General features: G+C 48.6%; 1 protein-coding gene across 1 annotated transcript; it reads right to left on the bottom strand.

Annotated features, from left to right (window-relative positions):
• Window positions 1–3714: 3714 nt before the first annotated feature.
• Window positions 3715–15450, bottom strand: Klf11 (Kruppel like factor 11). The gene is made up of 4 exons (XM_032907523.1): window positions 15253–15450; window positions 13496–13747; window positions 11521–12451; window positions 3715–6214 (listed from the first exon to the last, which is right to left on the bottom strand). The coding sequence occupies exons 1-4, from the start codon at window positions 15292–15294 to the stop codon at window positions 5934–5936; spliced, it is 1506 nt and encodes a 501-aa protein (XP_032763414.1). The 5' UTR covers window positions 15295–15450; the 3' UTR covers window positions 3715–5933.
• Between the last annotated feature and the right edge of the window lie 226 nt (window positions 15451–15676).

Genomic DNA, 15676 nt, shown 5'->3' with positions numbered 1-15676 from the left:
CAAAACCTCCCAGAGCTAGCACCTGTATCTTACTAGAGCCCAAATGACTGCTTTTGCTATGAAAATGAAAGCTGTTTCTATTTTAATAACACGAATATTAAAAATGCTTATTTTAAAAGAGGTTAAAATGTTAATTTTTTTTTTTTAACCGAAGGATGCATCAGGCTTTGAACTTGATGTTGTAAATATCCACAGCAGGATGTGTTTGTTCCAATAGGGATGTTCATTGGATTAAGAGAAAGATGGGGGTTAAGAAGAGAGGAGAAAGACAGTGTCTCCGTATTTCCTGGGGAAACCCTTAATGAGATCAAGGTGCTAAGTCAGAAAAAAGCACGTCCCATAGTAGTTAACATTCATCAACATGAAGATGTGCACCTTCTCAAACCCAAGAAGTCACTGCCCTTCCCAGATCTAGAGAGAGAGAGAGAGAGAGAGAGAGAGAGAGAGAGAGAGAGAGAGAGAGAGAGAGACCCAAACCAAGCAAAACCCTGAATTCCAGAAAAGGATCTACTGAACAGTGGGTAGCCAAAGTGTGTACCAACTGAAAAAAAGTGTGGTCCCGGGAAACTCAGGTTCCAGAGAGGCTGCAAGAGGTGGGGCTGGGTATCACTGCAGCCTACAGGAGCCCTTCCTGCATACCCAGGTCCCGCATATGTCACACATTGCACAGCTCTTCATGGTTGGCTACCCACGTTGCTTTCCCAGCCACATGCTCAGCACTAAGCAGAGGGTGGGGTCTGCCCACATAAAGCGAACTGACCCCGGTTCCCATGAGGGTCTAAGTAACCACAGATGACCACTGGCCCTGCAGCAGATTTTCCTCAAGATGCGTGAAAGCTGTGTTTGAGAAAAACCTGAGTCCTTCTGGTTAGAAATCATGGGTAGGCTTTCTTGACAGAGGGGCAGAGCCTTGAGAAGTTCCCAGATCACTGCTCTTGTGTCCATGGTGTCTTTGATCAGCTTGGCAGGGGCCTTCTCCATCAGCAAGGACTAGACAAACTGCCTGGTACAAAGTTTTAACACCCCCCCCCCTTTTTTGATGTTCCAAATTTCCCAGAGCCGCTTCATTTCCTGGAATGATGCCCAGAACCCTGCCTGGGAGTCCCAGCCCTGGGAGATTCTGGGATTCACGAGCACTGTCCCCCTGACAGAGCTTCCTCATCATTGGGTTGCCCTCTGGAGATCAGGTGTCTGTGAGCAGGAGCCAGGCGAGATAGTGAGTGTCACGGGTATTTTGCTTCCTGTCAAGAGTTGGGCAGAGGGGTTGGGGATTTAGCTCAGTGGTAGAGCGCTTGCCTAGCAAGCTCAAGGCCCTGAGTTTGGTCCCCAGCTCTGAAAAAAAAGAAAAAAAAAAAAAAAAAAAGAGTTGTGCAGAAATAAAATGTAGTTTTTTTTTTTTTTTTTTGGTTCTTTTTTTTTTTCGGGGCTGGGGGCGGGTTTTTTTTTTTTTTAAGGGTCAAGGAGATGGCTCAGCTCCCAAGCCTGACAACTTAAGGGTTTCGTCCCCCAAGGGCCCAGTGGTGGAAGGAAAGAACCAATTCCTCCGTTGTCCTCTGACTCCCACATACATGGCATATATGCAGCCAAGCCACATTCTCTCTCTGCCCCTGAGGCTGTGGGGCTCAGGAGTCCTCTTCAGATAGGAACTGTTTTCCAACTTTAGTCTTTCAGTAGACAAGTGGTGGGGCTCTTTCACAGAAGGGGTTCCTAAATCTAATCTTCCAGACTAGGGAAGACTGTGCTTAGCAAGTCATTGACACAGGTAGGAGGAAGGTGCCCTTGGGTGATTCTGTGCATTAAGTGCATAAATCACATTTTTTTTTCTTTTTTCTTTTTTTCGGAGCTGGGGACTGAACCCAGGGCCTTGAGCTTGCTAGGCAAGCGCTCTACCACTGAGCCAAATCCCCAACCCCATCACATTTTATTTTAAAGTGTTTTATTATAACGTGTGCGTGTGCACACAAGCATGTGTATGTGTAGTACATGGGTGTTGAGGCTGAAGGGCACATGTGGATGTCAGGGGACAACTTGCAGGAGTTTCCCTTTCCACTAAGCAAACTCCAGTCCCCAGGCTTGGTGGCAGATGCCTTTACCCACTGAGCCCCACTGCTGACCCATAATCACATATTAGACCCTGAAGATTAGTTACCTCCTCTAGGAGGGAGGCTCTATAATTAGACCATTTTTGGGGTGCTAGCTTGGACCTTGGGGTAAACTTAGACCTTAAAAGGCAGAAGGGAACTGTTTCCTGGTGGAAAGAAACCCTTCATTTGCTGGATGATGGTGGAACACCCCTTAAAACCCAGCACTCAGGAGGCAGAGGCAGGCGGATCTTTGAGTTTGAAGCTAGCCTGGTCTACAGAGTGAGTTCCAGGACAACTAGAACTACACAGAGAAACCCTTCCCAGTGCTGGCAAGGAGGAGTTGCCCTCTTTAGGGCATGGGGCCCTGGGAAAGACAGAGGAGCACTTGAACCCCCAGAAGTAGTTGACCCATAGCTTGTACCCCAAAACTGCTGGTGCCTCAGGATAAGCCCCCCACAGGAGACTAAAAGGGTGGGCCACCAAGCTGCACATTCAAACACTGAAGCAATAGTGTGTGTGGTTGCTTGTGGTACTGGGGGACAGGTTTGACTTCTCAAGATCAATTTCAACTCTCAACAGTAGCATCACATGGTCTTGAGGGAAGCAGTGGCTGCCTGCAGAAGTCAGAATCCAGCTGGGAGCTAACCAAGAATTCCCCCTAGAGGTTATGCTAATTCTTGGGGAAGGAGACCACCAATAGGGAAAGAGGGGCGCATGACCTTCTCCCCCATCTGCTAGAGCATCTGGGTCAATGTGCAGAGTCCAGGACAACCAGGGCTACACACAGAAACCCTCTCCAGTGCTGGCAAGGAAAGGTTGCCTTCTTTAGAGCACGGGGCCCTGGGAAAGACAGAGAAGTACTTGAACCCTCAGAAGTAGTTGGCCCACGGCTTGCACCTCAAAGCTGCTGGCGCCTCAGGATGAGGCATATAAACAGCTCATGTAGTCTGAGCACTACCTGCAGTGCAGACTACTCCAAGAGCAACTCCTCTTGTGTAGAACATTTATGACAGACAAGAGGGGCATAGTCCACGCCAGGCAGAGTGCAGCCAGGAGAGGTGAGGTATATTGTGTCCAGGAGGCAGAGATGGAATGGTAAGTCTCAGCTGCTCAGTAGGATGGGTGGCTGTCTGGATTCACACCCAGATGACTCCAGGTCTGTCTCTGTCTACAAGAGCCCAGGAGCAACAGGGGAGACCTTGCCCTGCTCCCCAGCACATAGTCTCTTGGGAGGAATGGTGCCCATGTCTCCTGCCTCCCAAGATGACTGTGGGGCCTGATCGATGTGTGCTCTGCATAGCATAGTCCAGCCAGATGCCAAGAGGTGGGGAGGGAGGGAGGACACACAGGAAATCGTGTCCTGACCCTTGCTGTGGATGGCTGGTTCCAGTGACGATGGAAGCCAGTCTCTGCTACTGTCAGACAAAAGTGGAAGAGCTATTACTACTGTTATTTTAATGTCCCAACTGCCACAGCTTGGCTGTAAAGATTCTTATGGGTTGATTTCTCTGCCACTGTTTTGCTTTCCCTGAAACCGAGTAGACCGCCCAAAATAAGAGTTCAAGTTAGGCCAATACACGATGAGTCTTCCAGACCCACACATACACAGTTATACAACACAGCACTCAGGTTTTGTCTGTGAACCAAGAAAGTTTTATATGATTCAAAGAAAAGTTACATTACACATATTCATTTAAATAAGTCAAGGTCTGTTACATAAAACAAAAGTAGTTAACATTTAAATTTTTATCACTAAAACTACTGAAAGGCTCAACAAAGTGAAAAAAAAAATCAAATCAAGAACTTCTCAAGCAATAAAGTGCACTGGGATCACCATCACGCCGCGGGGAGTTGGAGAGGACCCTCAAGGGAGCAGCCATTCCCGGGGCTCTGGGGCTCAGGAGTCCTATTCAGTCCTATATAGGAACTGTTTTCTTTTCAGTAGACAAATGTTGGGGGCTCTTTCAGAAGAGGGGTTCCTAAATCTAATTAGGAAATGGAAAGCTAATGGTATTTCAACACATCCGTCATTTAGAAACAATACTGGTCTGAGAAATTCTGTGATGAGCAACCGAACACCCCAAGGCCTGCCGTTACTCACAGAAACACCAGGACAAGGAACATCACTTCTGCATGTCACAATGAAAAAAAGACATTCCAAATTGGATGCCATTTATCACTTACACAATCACCAGTGTGGATGCTGACTTAAGACAGGTGGACAGGACCAGGGTGCTGGGACACATGTGAGCTATATACAGTCAGTTCTCCTGCACTCCACTGTGTTGAAAGACAGTAACAGCACTGCCTGGACAGTTCCTAAACACGAGTACGTACAAAACTTGGCTACCAAAGGCAGCTTAACATGGATCAAGTAACATACAATGTATGACCACGTAATGGTTATATAAGGCTCAAAAGACCTGAACACAGAAACCTCATTTTATCTGTTTAATATTTCTACCTTGCCATCATTTAATAAAGTTGAATGTCAATCATTAAAAGGCAAATACAAAACTTAACACGTACCACACAAATATATTCTCAGGCTGCCCAAACAGCACAATATACTTTGTTCTCACACTTAACTGTATTGCCCGAGCTTCCTAAAATTTAACTAAAACCATTTTTTGCAGGACGCGCGCTCACAAGGCGTAAAAGCAGTGCCCCAGATCTGTTCAGGCAAACTACAAAATCTCCACCCCAAGTCTTCTTGTTTGAGCAAAATCATTTCCTTCACACACAATGACTGGGAAGGTAGTTGGGTGGTATTGACTGCCATTTAGTGACACATTTCTTGGTGTTTTGTCCATAAGAAAGGCATCTGAACCCCAGAGCCGACTGTGTACAAAGGCCTTGCTTTGTGGAAGGTGCTCTCCGGTGGAAAGTTTAACCAACCCATATAGACATTTCCCTTTCTCTGTGTGGTCAATCCGCCATGCAGTACAAATCCACAACAGAAGCCACTGGGCAATCTACAAAGTTTCTGCATCCACATTCTTGGTTTTGGTGCTTAAGTACAGGCAGGACATGGGACCATTTGCTGTTAGCAGACAGATGGCCCAGAAGTCAACATTCCACATTTGCCCCTGCTCAGCTGGCCAGCAGCCCAGGCAGACCCGGGCACACCCTCCTCAGGGACATCGCTCACATGATTCCTTCTACCCAACCACAATCTTAGTTCTGTGGGCTACAGGAGCGGCTGCTAAAATTTCCCCTGAAAATGATACAAAGACGCTAACTACAAAGTTTATTTTCCCCTTTAAGAGTTCTTTATTCAACCAGTTCTGATCTAAAACAATCACTATAAAAGGCTGGTAACAAACTTGGTATTTGTTTCTTTCTAACTACCAGGCTCACTCTTAAGCAGGGTTATTACAAAACGTTATAAAACATGGAAAAGAAGGCTGTAAAATTGTCTACCCACAAATTGGTGATTTGAGCACAATATAAATATTTTTATAAAAAGTATAAAAATTAGTACCCTGTCACATTTCTACAAAACATGAATAGAAAGGTATAAAAAAAAAATCCAGACTTTGTAAACTTTATTGCAGGAATATTTGTTTGAATGCTGGTGATTTAGATCAAATTTTCTTCCATTTCCTTACAAAAGAGAGAGAGACAGACAGAGACAGAGACACACAGAGACAGACAGACAGTTCTGAAACTACAAAAGATATCGAACAGGGTCCCAACCAGAAAAGTAAAATTAATACACTTCCATCAGAACCAGCTCCCCACTTCAACAGCCCAGAGACCATGGTTATTTTTGGAGAGGAACACACAGGTTCCATTCCTGAAGAGGTTTTCGAAGAAGCCCACAGGTGATGGATGCCACAGGAGGCCTCAGCCAGAGGCCGGCAAGGGTTCAAGGATGCTCCCGGGGCTCTCTGCCAAGGTGATTCTGTTCAGCTTGCCCACCTCTGCCTGCCAGCCTGGGATCTTCTTTGTTGTCATGTGGCGACGAGCGTGCTTGGTCAGGTGGTCACTCCTCATGAAGCGCCGGTCACACACAGGACACACAAACTTCTTCTCTCCAGTGTGAGTTCTGCGGTGACGAGACAGTTCGTCCGACCTTGCAAACTTTTTGTCACAGCCGTCCCAGCTGCAGGTAAAAGGCTTCTCCCCTGTGGAAGAACATGTCAAAGTGAATGTGCACGCTTGGCACTTCACTGAGAAGCCCACGAGCGCTGCCCACAGCTCTGTTCGTCACACAGCAGAAGAGTAACACTGCTGTCCTAGCACCAGGCAGCTCAGAACTCAGCAAGCCCTCTACAGTGCATTTCTTTCTACCTCGTGATGTGACATGCTGAAGCCCACAGATGTCAAACTAATCTCCCAAAAATTGAACATGTGCACATGTATGTTGCTTCATGTTATTTTCTTTTTTTTTTTTTTTTTTTTTTTTTTTTTGGAGCTGGGGACCAACCCAGGGCCTTACGCTTCCTAGGCAAGCGCTCTAACCACTGAGCTAAATCCCCAACCCTTCATGTTATTTTCTAATGGAGACCCATTATGTAGCTAGGCTGGTTTGGGACTTGGAATTTACTTAAGTGCTAGAGTTATAGGCATGTGCTACCATCCCGGCTTTTAAGAAGCATCTTAAAATAGAGACAAATCTACTATTGTATTTGGGGAGGACTGTATTTGAGACAGGGTTTTTTGAGACTGGGTCGCACAGCCCTGACTGGCCTAGAACTCCCTATGTAGACCAGACCTTAACCTCACAGAGATCTGTCTCTGCCTCCCAAGTGCTGGGATTAAAGGCGTATACCAACATCCTGGATATTTTTCTCTTTGAGAAGAGTTTTGCTTAGTATAGCCCAGGCTGGCTAAGAACTTGAGATCTTCCTCTCTCTGGAAAATGCTTTTTTTTTTTTTTTTTGAGACAGGGTTTCATGAAGGCCTGGATGCCCCCCAACACCCCATGTAGCAGGGAGGCCATGAAGTTGATTCTCCTTACTCTATCTCGTAAGTGCTGGGATCACAAGTGTGCACCAGTTTCCTTAATTTTACACGCTAGGGATTAACTACTCTGGAGGCACTCCACCAACTGACCACCATCCACAGATGTGAGAGAAAAACTCTTTAAAGGAATAATTCCTTCTCGCTCAGGACAAACTGCACACACCCACAAAAAAAAAAAAAAAAATCCTTCCAAGGGGTTTTGAGCTTTCTTAGAATCACTGGTTTATGTCTACATTTCTACACTGACAAGCAGGTTGCTGCGTCCGTTCCCATGGTGCTGACAAAAGCTAATTAAGGAGGTGTTCGCTGTGGCTCGGTTTGAGGGCACAGGTCCACCACGGCAGGGGAGTGGTGGGAGGAGCTCGAGGCAGCTGGTCATACTCTGTCCATAGTCCAGAAGCAGAGAGAAATGAAATCTGGTGCTCAGCTTTTCTCCCCTAACCAATCCAGAATCCCAGTTACCGTGGGTCTTCTCACGTTACCCTAACTAAACCTTCTCCCTCAAGGCTCACTCTTGTCTACTAGGTGATTCTAGATCCTGTCAAGCTGACAATCAACACTAAGGTTATAAAGTTATAAGGTTATCACCACATAGGTTATAAAATGGCAAGGTTTGTGTTCTATTTCTTTCTTTTTTAAATATTATTTATTTAATGTATATGAGTACACTGTAGCTGTCTTCAGACACACCAGAAGAGGGCATCAGATCTCTTTACAGATGGTTGTGAGCCACCATGTGGTTGCTGGGATTTGAACGCAGGACCTCTGGAAGAGCAGTCAGAGCTCTTAACCAATGAGCCATCTCTCCAGCCCTTGTGTTCTATTTCTAACAGACACTTTCTCATCAGAAGCTTTAAGTGCCTATTGACGCTCTAGAGCAAGTGCCTCAGAGTCAAAATATCTTCCTGGAGTTACAGAGGTAAGGAAGCCTTCAGGCAGATAGACAGTATACCTCTTCAACACACTGCTGTTCCAGCCAGCACAGGACCAGGCCCTTCTCTGTATTCTGAAGCCTCCATACCTGGCTATGGCGATCACAGACTGCATGCATGAGGGATGGTTTGCTAGACGGCTATGCACTGCTAAGCGATCTGTCTCCATGACTGCCTAAGGCAAGTATAACGGGTCTGAAGAGACACCAATTCTGATAGATCTCAGAGTTGAATTAACAGAAAATCCAGCAGCGAGGCTTCGTATTCTGTGGATTTCAGAATCTTCCATGGCGAGCAAAGGTGGCTAATGTGGTTTGACTCCGGACCCCAGACTTCACACCCTGGAAATGTAATTCTGAAGTCATAAGTCTTTGATGCTTAAGAGGTAGTAGGATCATTGGTCACTGACTGGGTCCTGAACATTGGAATTTAGGTTAACAAAGTCCCAGGAGTGGCCTTGTTATAAAAGCAAGCTGTCAGGCATACTAACCCTGTTGCACTAGACGATGTTGTCTGCCACACTGGGAAGATCTAACAGATAACTGATCGACACAGGCTTTTAGACTCGAGGCTCCAGAGCCTGGAGCTTGGTGTACTATTCTTTATCAGTGTCTTAGATGCTGTCAAAACATCCAAAAGCAGATGCAAACAGCTGCCTTTCCTATCCCTGCTCCCCTAAGGTCAGCAGCAAACACAGTGCCCAGGAGCTGCACAGAGAATGCCAGCCCCTCGGCACACAATTTACAAAATTCCTTGTATTCAGCCAAAAACGGTGTACCCATTCACCTGGCCTTCTTCATTTAAATGTTGTTCTGATTGAAAGAAGTACTCGAAACTCAATCTGAAGTAAGCCCGCCTGAAGTTTCTGTGCTTAGGAAGACTCCATGAAGGGCTGGTGAATGGCAAAAGCAGCGGTCTCCTTAGAGCCCCACACTTGTTTAAAATGAACTTATTTCTCTGAAAAGCATGGAAGGAACTGGCTTTATTCAGGTATTGCGGGTCTGTCGGTTAGCTAGGGAAACTGAGTAAACACTGAAACCCCATCACCTCTCCAAATCTGCAATCTGTGCTTTGATGTAAAGGTCATCTGGATAGACCATGCCAAAGAGCCCATGTGAACATTACAGGTTACCCCTCAGGTTACCCCTTCATCCAACACAGCTACCAGCACAACCTTGCTGAAGGTGCTGACATCATTACAAGTGCGACACCAGGACTTTGTATCCAGTTTAGATAAGTAAAAATAAAACAAGCTGCTCTTCAAACACACCCATAGCCGACCCCAGGACTCACAGTGGCAGCTTACAATCACCCATAACTCCAGCTCCAGGGGTCAAATCCACAGGCCGATGAGCCGATATGCACATACATATACACACAGAAACATAAATGAGTGTGGTGACGCACCTCTTTAACCCCAGCACTCAGGAGGCAGAGGCAGGTAGATTTTTTAACTCAAGGCTAGCCTGGTGTATAGAGCAAGTTCCAGGATGGCCAGGATTACACAGAAAAAATGCTGTCTTAACAAACCAAAACTGTTGTTGTTGTAGTAGTAGTAGTAGTAGTAGTAGTAGTAATGATATAAATAATAAAATAATAAATCCTAAAATTGTAAAAACAAAGTAGAAAGAAGGAGCTTGAGAAATGGCTCAGCGGTTAAGAGCACTGACTGCTCTTCCAGAGGTCCTGAGTTCAATTCCCAGCAACCACATGGTGGCTCACAACCATCTGTAGTAAGATCTGATGCCCTCTTCTGGTATGTCTGAAGACAGCTACAGTATACTTATATATAATAAATAAATCTTAAAAAAAAAAGATAACCCACATGGTCAAAGAGGATAGATATCAACAAACACTCAACCGATGTGGGGCAGGCCCTGAAAGGATCAATAGGCAGGGACTGGAGAGGGCTGAGAGTGATGTGTGGAAATGGGCAGATAGATGAGAACAAAGGAGGCTGTGTTTGCTCCGACAAGGAGACAAGACCAGGTCAGTTGTAAGGTCCACATCCTAAAGCCAGCCATGGCTCCCGCATACGAAGGATCGATTCTTTCTGCAATGTCTGCAGACCAGGCAGACACCGTGGAGTCTGCCATGGCCAGAGTACACTGCTAATTAGAAGTCAACCTCTATCAACCTATTTTGAAATAAAAAAGATACAGCAGAACTCTCTCCAGGCCTTTTCCGTATCGCAATCCTCGATCCAGACATTCTAATGGGATCAGGGGGTGATGTTTCATGGCTGAGTTTAGGAAGCCTGCTTTTCTGCAGACGCCTCATCTACACATGTGCTTACATGTAAATACGTGAATCTCTAAGGTCAGCTTTAACAAGAAGACTAGACTATGTAACCACAGGACCATTAAAAAATGCCAAGCACACAGACTGACAGAGCACCTAAGAAATACATGCTCTACTCTACTGAGTATTCCAGCCAGGTGGCCTCAGTGCAGGCCATCATCGCTCATGAAGCTGTTTGAGAAGTGCAATTTAGTTCTTAGTCAGACCACCCCTTTTCAAGTGCCTATGCCTAGTGGCTACCCTAATGGCCAAGACATGTTCAAAAAATAAACTCAAGAGGTTACTATAATTTCTTGTGTGACTTTCTTTATTTTTAAGATTTATTTATTTTATGTATATGAGTACACTGTCGCTGTCTTCAGACACACTAGAAGAGGGCATCGGATGCCCATTACAAAGGGTTATGAGCCACCATGTGGTGGCTGGGAATTGAACTCAGGACCTCTGGAAGATCAGCCAGTGCTCTTAACTCCTGAGCCATCTCTCCAGCTCCTTGTGAGACTTCTTAACCTAAAACTATACAGTCTCCAAAGCAAAACCAAACAACAAAAACAAAAACCTTATACTCTTAAAACACTCTACAGTATGAACTTTGGTGGTTTGAACGGACCTCCAAGTCACACCGATGTTTTTACTGACGCCTACTGTAGAAAGGTGAGGAGTACCCTAAAGCCATCACAAGCCCCCACTGTCTCCTCCAGCAGGCACCTGCCTCTCTTAGAGGAGGCCCAGGGAGCCTTCTTCCCTTGAGGTGTGCACCCATCACACCAGGCACCCCGATGTAGAGAGATTATCTTATGTCTGTACGGGTGCGGCGCCTGTCAATCATAAATCTGATGGCCTATGGCTTAGGCAGGAAGTAAGAGGTCAGACATCTAGGAAGAGAGAATTCTGGGACACAGCCAGGCTGGAGATTCACCTGGGAAGATCTACTATATTCTCTGGCCGTTAGGGAAGCCACTAGCCGCATGCACTTGAAATGAGCTGGCTTCACTGAGAACTGAATTGCACATTCTCATTAGCTGAAGCAGACACGGCACCTGAGCACAGGTAGCCAGCCGGTCATGTGGCAGAATGTAGGTTAAAATAAGTGGGTTATCTAAGTTATGACAGAGTGGGGCTTAGCCATGTGGTCAAGTTATCTGTAAATATATTCTGAGTCTGAGTCTTACTTCTGGGAGCATGGGGCTGGGAAGAAGAACCCGACTTAACTTTCACACCCTACCACTTACCTGTGTGGGTGCGAAGATGAGCTTTAAGGTGGGAACTTTTGAAGTAGGTCTTCCGGCAGCCTGGGAAATTGCAAACATAGTTCCTCCTTCTGGAAAAGTCTACCTGAGGCGCACAGTTCTGGCTGGAGGCGACGAACACTGGGGCAGGGGCAAGGGGCAAGAGTTTGGTATTTCCAATGGCCATGACACTGGATGGACAGGCAGCAGGCTGGGGGAAGGTGCTCTGTGGCAAGACCAGCATCACAGTTCCCTGAGGCACAGGCGGGCCCATGAACACAGGCTGAGACATTGAAGCAGCTTGGGGTAGGATGGGCTTGATAGTCCCTGCAGGCAACTGGGTAGGAGGCCTCAAAAAAGCTGAGAGCATGCCATTTTGTCCAGCCACAGGGATCATCTGGCAAAGGACAGGGGGGCTAGAGACAGGGACAGAAATAAAAGGGGTGGTTTTCCTTGACAAGTCACTTTCAGGATTCTTTGGTAAGCAGGTCTGAACAGCAGCGGGCCATCCTGTCTGTTGGCCTTTGTCGGTGGGGAACAGGCCACCAGACTTGTGCAAGCAAGGCTGACAGGAAACCAAGTTAGTGACAAGTAAGCCATCTGCCAAACGTGTGTCCTGCAAGGCTTCGAGGTGGTCCAGCAACTGGTCTTGTCCTCCTCTGCTGTCGGACGCTGGCTGCTCTTGAGTTGGACCAGTTGGAAAACATGTCGGAGCTGGGCTCTCCCCGGTGTGACGGATCACGCTCGTCATCACGGCCCTGCAGGAGGACTCTGAGGATGGCTCCGGTGGTTCCCCCTTGCTCAGTGTTCTGGGGCTCCCAGTAGGGGATGGGGGGAGGGCAGTGGCCATGCATCCTTGGGAATTGATTACTTGGGAAGGAACAGGGGTCCCTGTTGGCTCCATGAGCTCTGGGCTCTGAGGAGGAGTTATACACTTTAAAATAAAAACGGAGAGAAAGAAAAGCGCCACGTCAAAGGTTGTTTTGGTCAAAAGAGCCACAAGGAAATTATCTGACTGTACTGATCCCACTGCCTGTGAGGGGACTGCCCTGACTGACCCAGAGGATCTCCGGGGACTCTGCTGTTCCTACTTCTCCCCACACGAACGGCCCCTTCCAACCATGCTCATGTCTTGTTGGAAGAAGGGTGGTATCTACCCTAGGTCATGCACAGCTTCTGAAATAAGCAATTCAACTAGAACTGCAAAAAACGAAAACAGATCTATAAAGTTCTTCATGACGTTTCAATTCTTAAACCAAGAAAACCCGGTTCTCCTGAACCACGCCTCTCTGTGATGGCTCCGGGCAGTTCCTCAGCCACCTCACAAAAGCCCAAGCCTGAAAACCTGAGGGGCTACTACTATGAGCCAGCCCGTAATCCCTCCAGTCCTCACTCCCACCCACTCCTCCAATTCCACCTTCCATAAGCTTCTCCAGGCAAGTTCCCGGCCCAGGCGGCCAGCTCTCAGTTTTACTACTGCCTACAATCTATGATCTGACTTCTCCAACCCACGAAGCACCTGCAATGGTGCTGCAAGTTAAAACCTAAAGATAAAATACTGATGTATCAACTCCAAATTGCACTGGCTGGCTGTCACGGGAAGGCAGAGGTGACACGTCTCCACTAGGCTAAAGGCTGTGAGATGTCAGAGTACGTGCTTTCTTGTTTCCCACAAATCCTCATCCCAGTCTGAGGCAACTCAAGACCCTCCCTTAAGACTCCTGGGAAAGCTGGCATAATACACCTTTCTGTCACTGCCTACAGGCTTTGTCCATGAGCATCTGTCAGCACGTTACGACCCACTGAAAACATTTGTAAGAGAGGAGTTTGCACACTTTGGCATCCACACAAAAGGAGCACAGGCAGCTTCCTGGCCGGCGTCACCTGTTGATCTCCTTACGGGTTCTTCAGCATATTTAACCTAAGCTATTCTAGGCAGTTCTCAAAAAATGATCTCCTCCCCTCGACCTCCTCTTACCAGAGTTGAAAAAGAATGGAAGTCCTTTGGTAGATCAGGTGCAGCTGTGTCCATAAGCACGGCCGTGGTGACGTCACCAGAATCAGAGACGGGCGTGAGGGGTCTCACCTGGGACCTTTGACCCCAAGAACTCATGCAAACGAGAGCTTCCACAGCTTCGATATCTGTCTGCTCCAGGACGCTGCATGTGGACCTTTCGCTGTCGTGCCGCTTCCTCTCCAGGATTGACTCACAAATGTCCATGATGTCAGCCTGAAGGTGGCAGAGCACAGTGGCTTCTTAGCTCAGGAGAATAAAGGGATGGCAACCCTGACAGGCATGTGCAGCACCCTTAAGGAGACACCTGAAGGGGACTCTCAACACAACTTTGCTTTCAAGCTCTGAAGGCTGGTCTTGTTGAGAAGCAGTTCACACACACACACACACACACAATCCTGATTCTTAAAAAAGGTTTTAAAGCCTAGCTATTGCTCAATAATTTAATGCCTGACTACCTCATGCATGACCCTGGATTCAATCCCACAACTATAAAATAAACAAAACAGGTTACTGACTTCAGGCTTCTCTTGGCTAGATGATGAAGACTAACTCTGGAGGTACACACCAAAATGGCTAGTAGGAAGGTGCTGTGGGAAAGATAAACACATACAAAGCAGCAAATGAAACCAAGCAACCAGGCAGGGGTGGTGGTGGTGGTGAGATCTTCTAGCTCTAAAGGACCAGAGCGGTGTCCCTAAGAAAGGAAGCATTTCCCCAAGCTTAATTTCCCAGTGGCTGAACCTTGAGTCCACTGTGTGCCGCACCACTTTTCTGCCCCCCTACATTTCTGCCAGGTTCTGTTGCTCCTCAGCCTACACCTTCTGACAGAGGTCCCTGCCATAATTCCACTCAGTCCCTAAGCCCAGGCCTTCCACTCCAGCAAAGTCCTATTACCACACCCCCTCTCCCTTGGACCCCCAACCCCTGTCCAGCCCTACCCTTACAAGCCCACTAAGCTTGGCTGATAGACCTCCTCGAACCACACTCTCAAGACACACTTGCTCCTGTTCATTCCATCATAACCTCCTCCAGGTACTCTTGCCACACCCTCCTGAGACACCTTTAGTTTGGGTCCACCCACAGCCCTCCCCCTACATGCCCACCAGATGCTCTCACCACAGTCCCTCCCCTTCATTTAGCCTCTGCCCCGCCCCTAGGTAAACTCCCATCCGACCTCACTAAGCACTCTTACGTTGACCCCGCCCACAGTTCCACCAGAGGCTCTCAACAAGCTCTCTAGCTTTGGCTCCGCCCTTACTCCCTCTTATACTACTACCAGGTACATTCACCCTGCCCTTCGCCTTGGTCCCATCTAGCTTCCCATATCTCCTCCAAGCACTCTCGCCCACGCCCTTGCTCTGGTCCCGCCCTCCACTACTAGTAGCTCTCGCCCCGCCCCCTCATGCTGCACCCGGCTTTGACTCCGCCCCCGCCCCGCCCCCAAGTTCCCGCCAGCCGCGCCCACATCCAACAGCGGTCCTCCGCTGCATTCGGGTGACGTCATGGCTGGAAATAGCCGCGCCGGGCGGGGCCGCAGCGGACAAGAGACAAAGCTGAAGGCTGGCTGCCGCGCTAACACACCCCCCTCCCCACCCTGACCCGGCCGAGCCTACCGGTCCCTGCCCGGACCAGAGCACAGCCGCAGCCTCCACCGCAGAGAAGAGTCGCCATCCTTCCCGCGTCCCCCGTCTCTCCTCGCGCTCAGCCCCGTCACTTACCGCGCGCGCGTCGCCCGGGCCGGTGGAGCCCGGCGAGTGCATGGTGCCGTACGGCCTGCAGGCAGCAATGCTGCGAGGCAGGAGCTCTGCGTGCGGCGGAGGCTGCACGTGGGCGGTGGGCGGCGGGCGGCGGTGTCCCGAGCGTCTGTTCCCGGCGCGCACCTCCGCCCTCCTTGCCGCGCGGCTCTGCCTCCGCGCGGCCCGGGAGGCGCGGGAGGGGCGGGGCGCCGCGGAGGGAGCGGCCCTGGGCGGGGCGCGCGGGCAAACCAAAATACACCGCTCCCTGCTGGAGGCGTGACCTCTGCCGCCAGCCAATCGGCGCCCGCCCGGCAAGAAGCGGGCCAATGGGCGCCGCGGGGGGGCGCGTGATCGGAGCCTGGCTGCGGCGTGATCCGGCGGGGCGGGAGGCGGCACGTGTTTTGGT

The sequence above is a fragment of the Rattus rattus genome, chromosome 7 (assembly GCF_011064425.1).
Source record: "Rattus rattus isolate New Zealand chromosome 7, Rrattus_CSIRO_v1, whole genome shotgun sequence".
Taxonomy (NCBI): domain Eukaryota; kingdom Metazoa; phylum Chordata; class Mammalia; order Rodentia; family Muridae; genus Rattus; species Rattus rattus.
Note: the sequence above shows the minus strand (reverse complement) of the source record. Positions and strands in the feature narration are given on the sequence as shown.

Bases quoted from the DNA above. Each gene is read 5' to 3' on its own strand.
- Klf11 (XM_032907523.1), bottom strand. From the start codon at position 15,294: ATGCACTCGCCGGGCTCCACCGGCCCGGGCGACGCGCGCGCG. The intron at 12,452-13,495 runs GTAAGAGGAGGT...TTTATTTTAAAG, and splicing joins TCCATTCTTTTTCAACTCTG to TGTATAACTCCTCCTCAGAG. The intron at 6,215-11,520 runs GTAAGTGGTAGG...GTTCTTCCACAG, and splicing joins TCATCTTCGCACCCACACAG to GGGAGAAGCCTTTTACCTGC.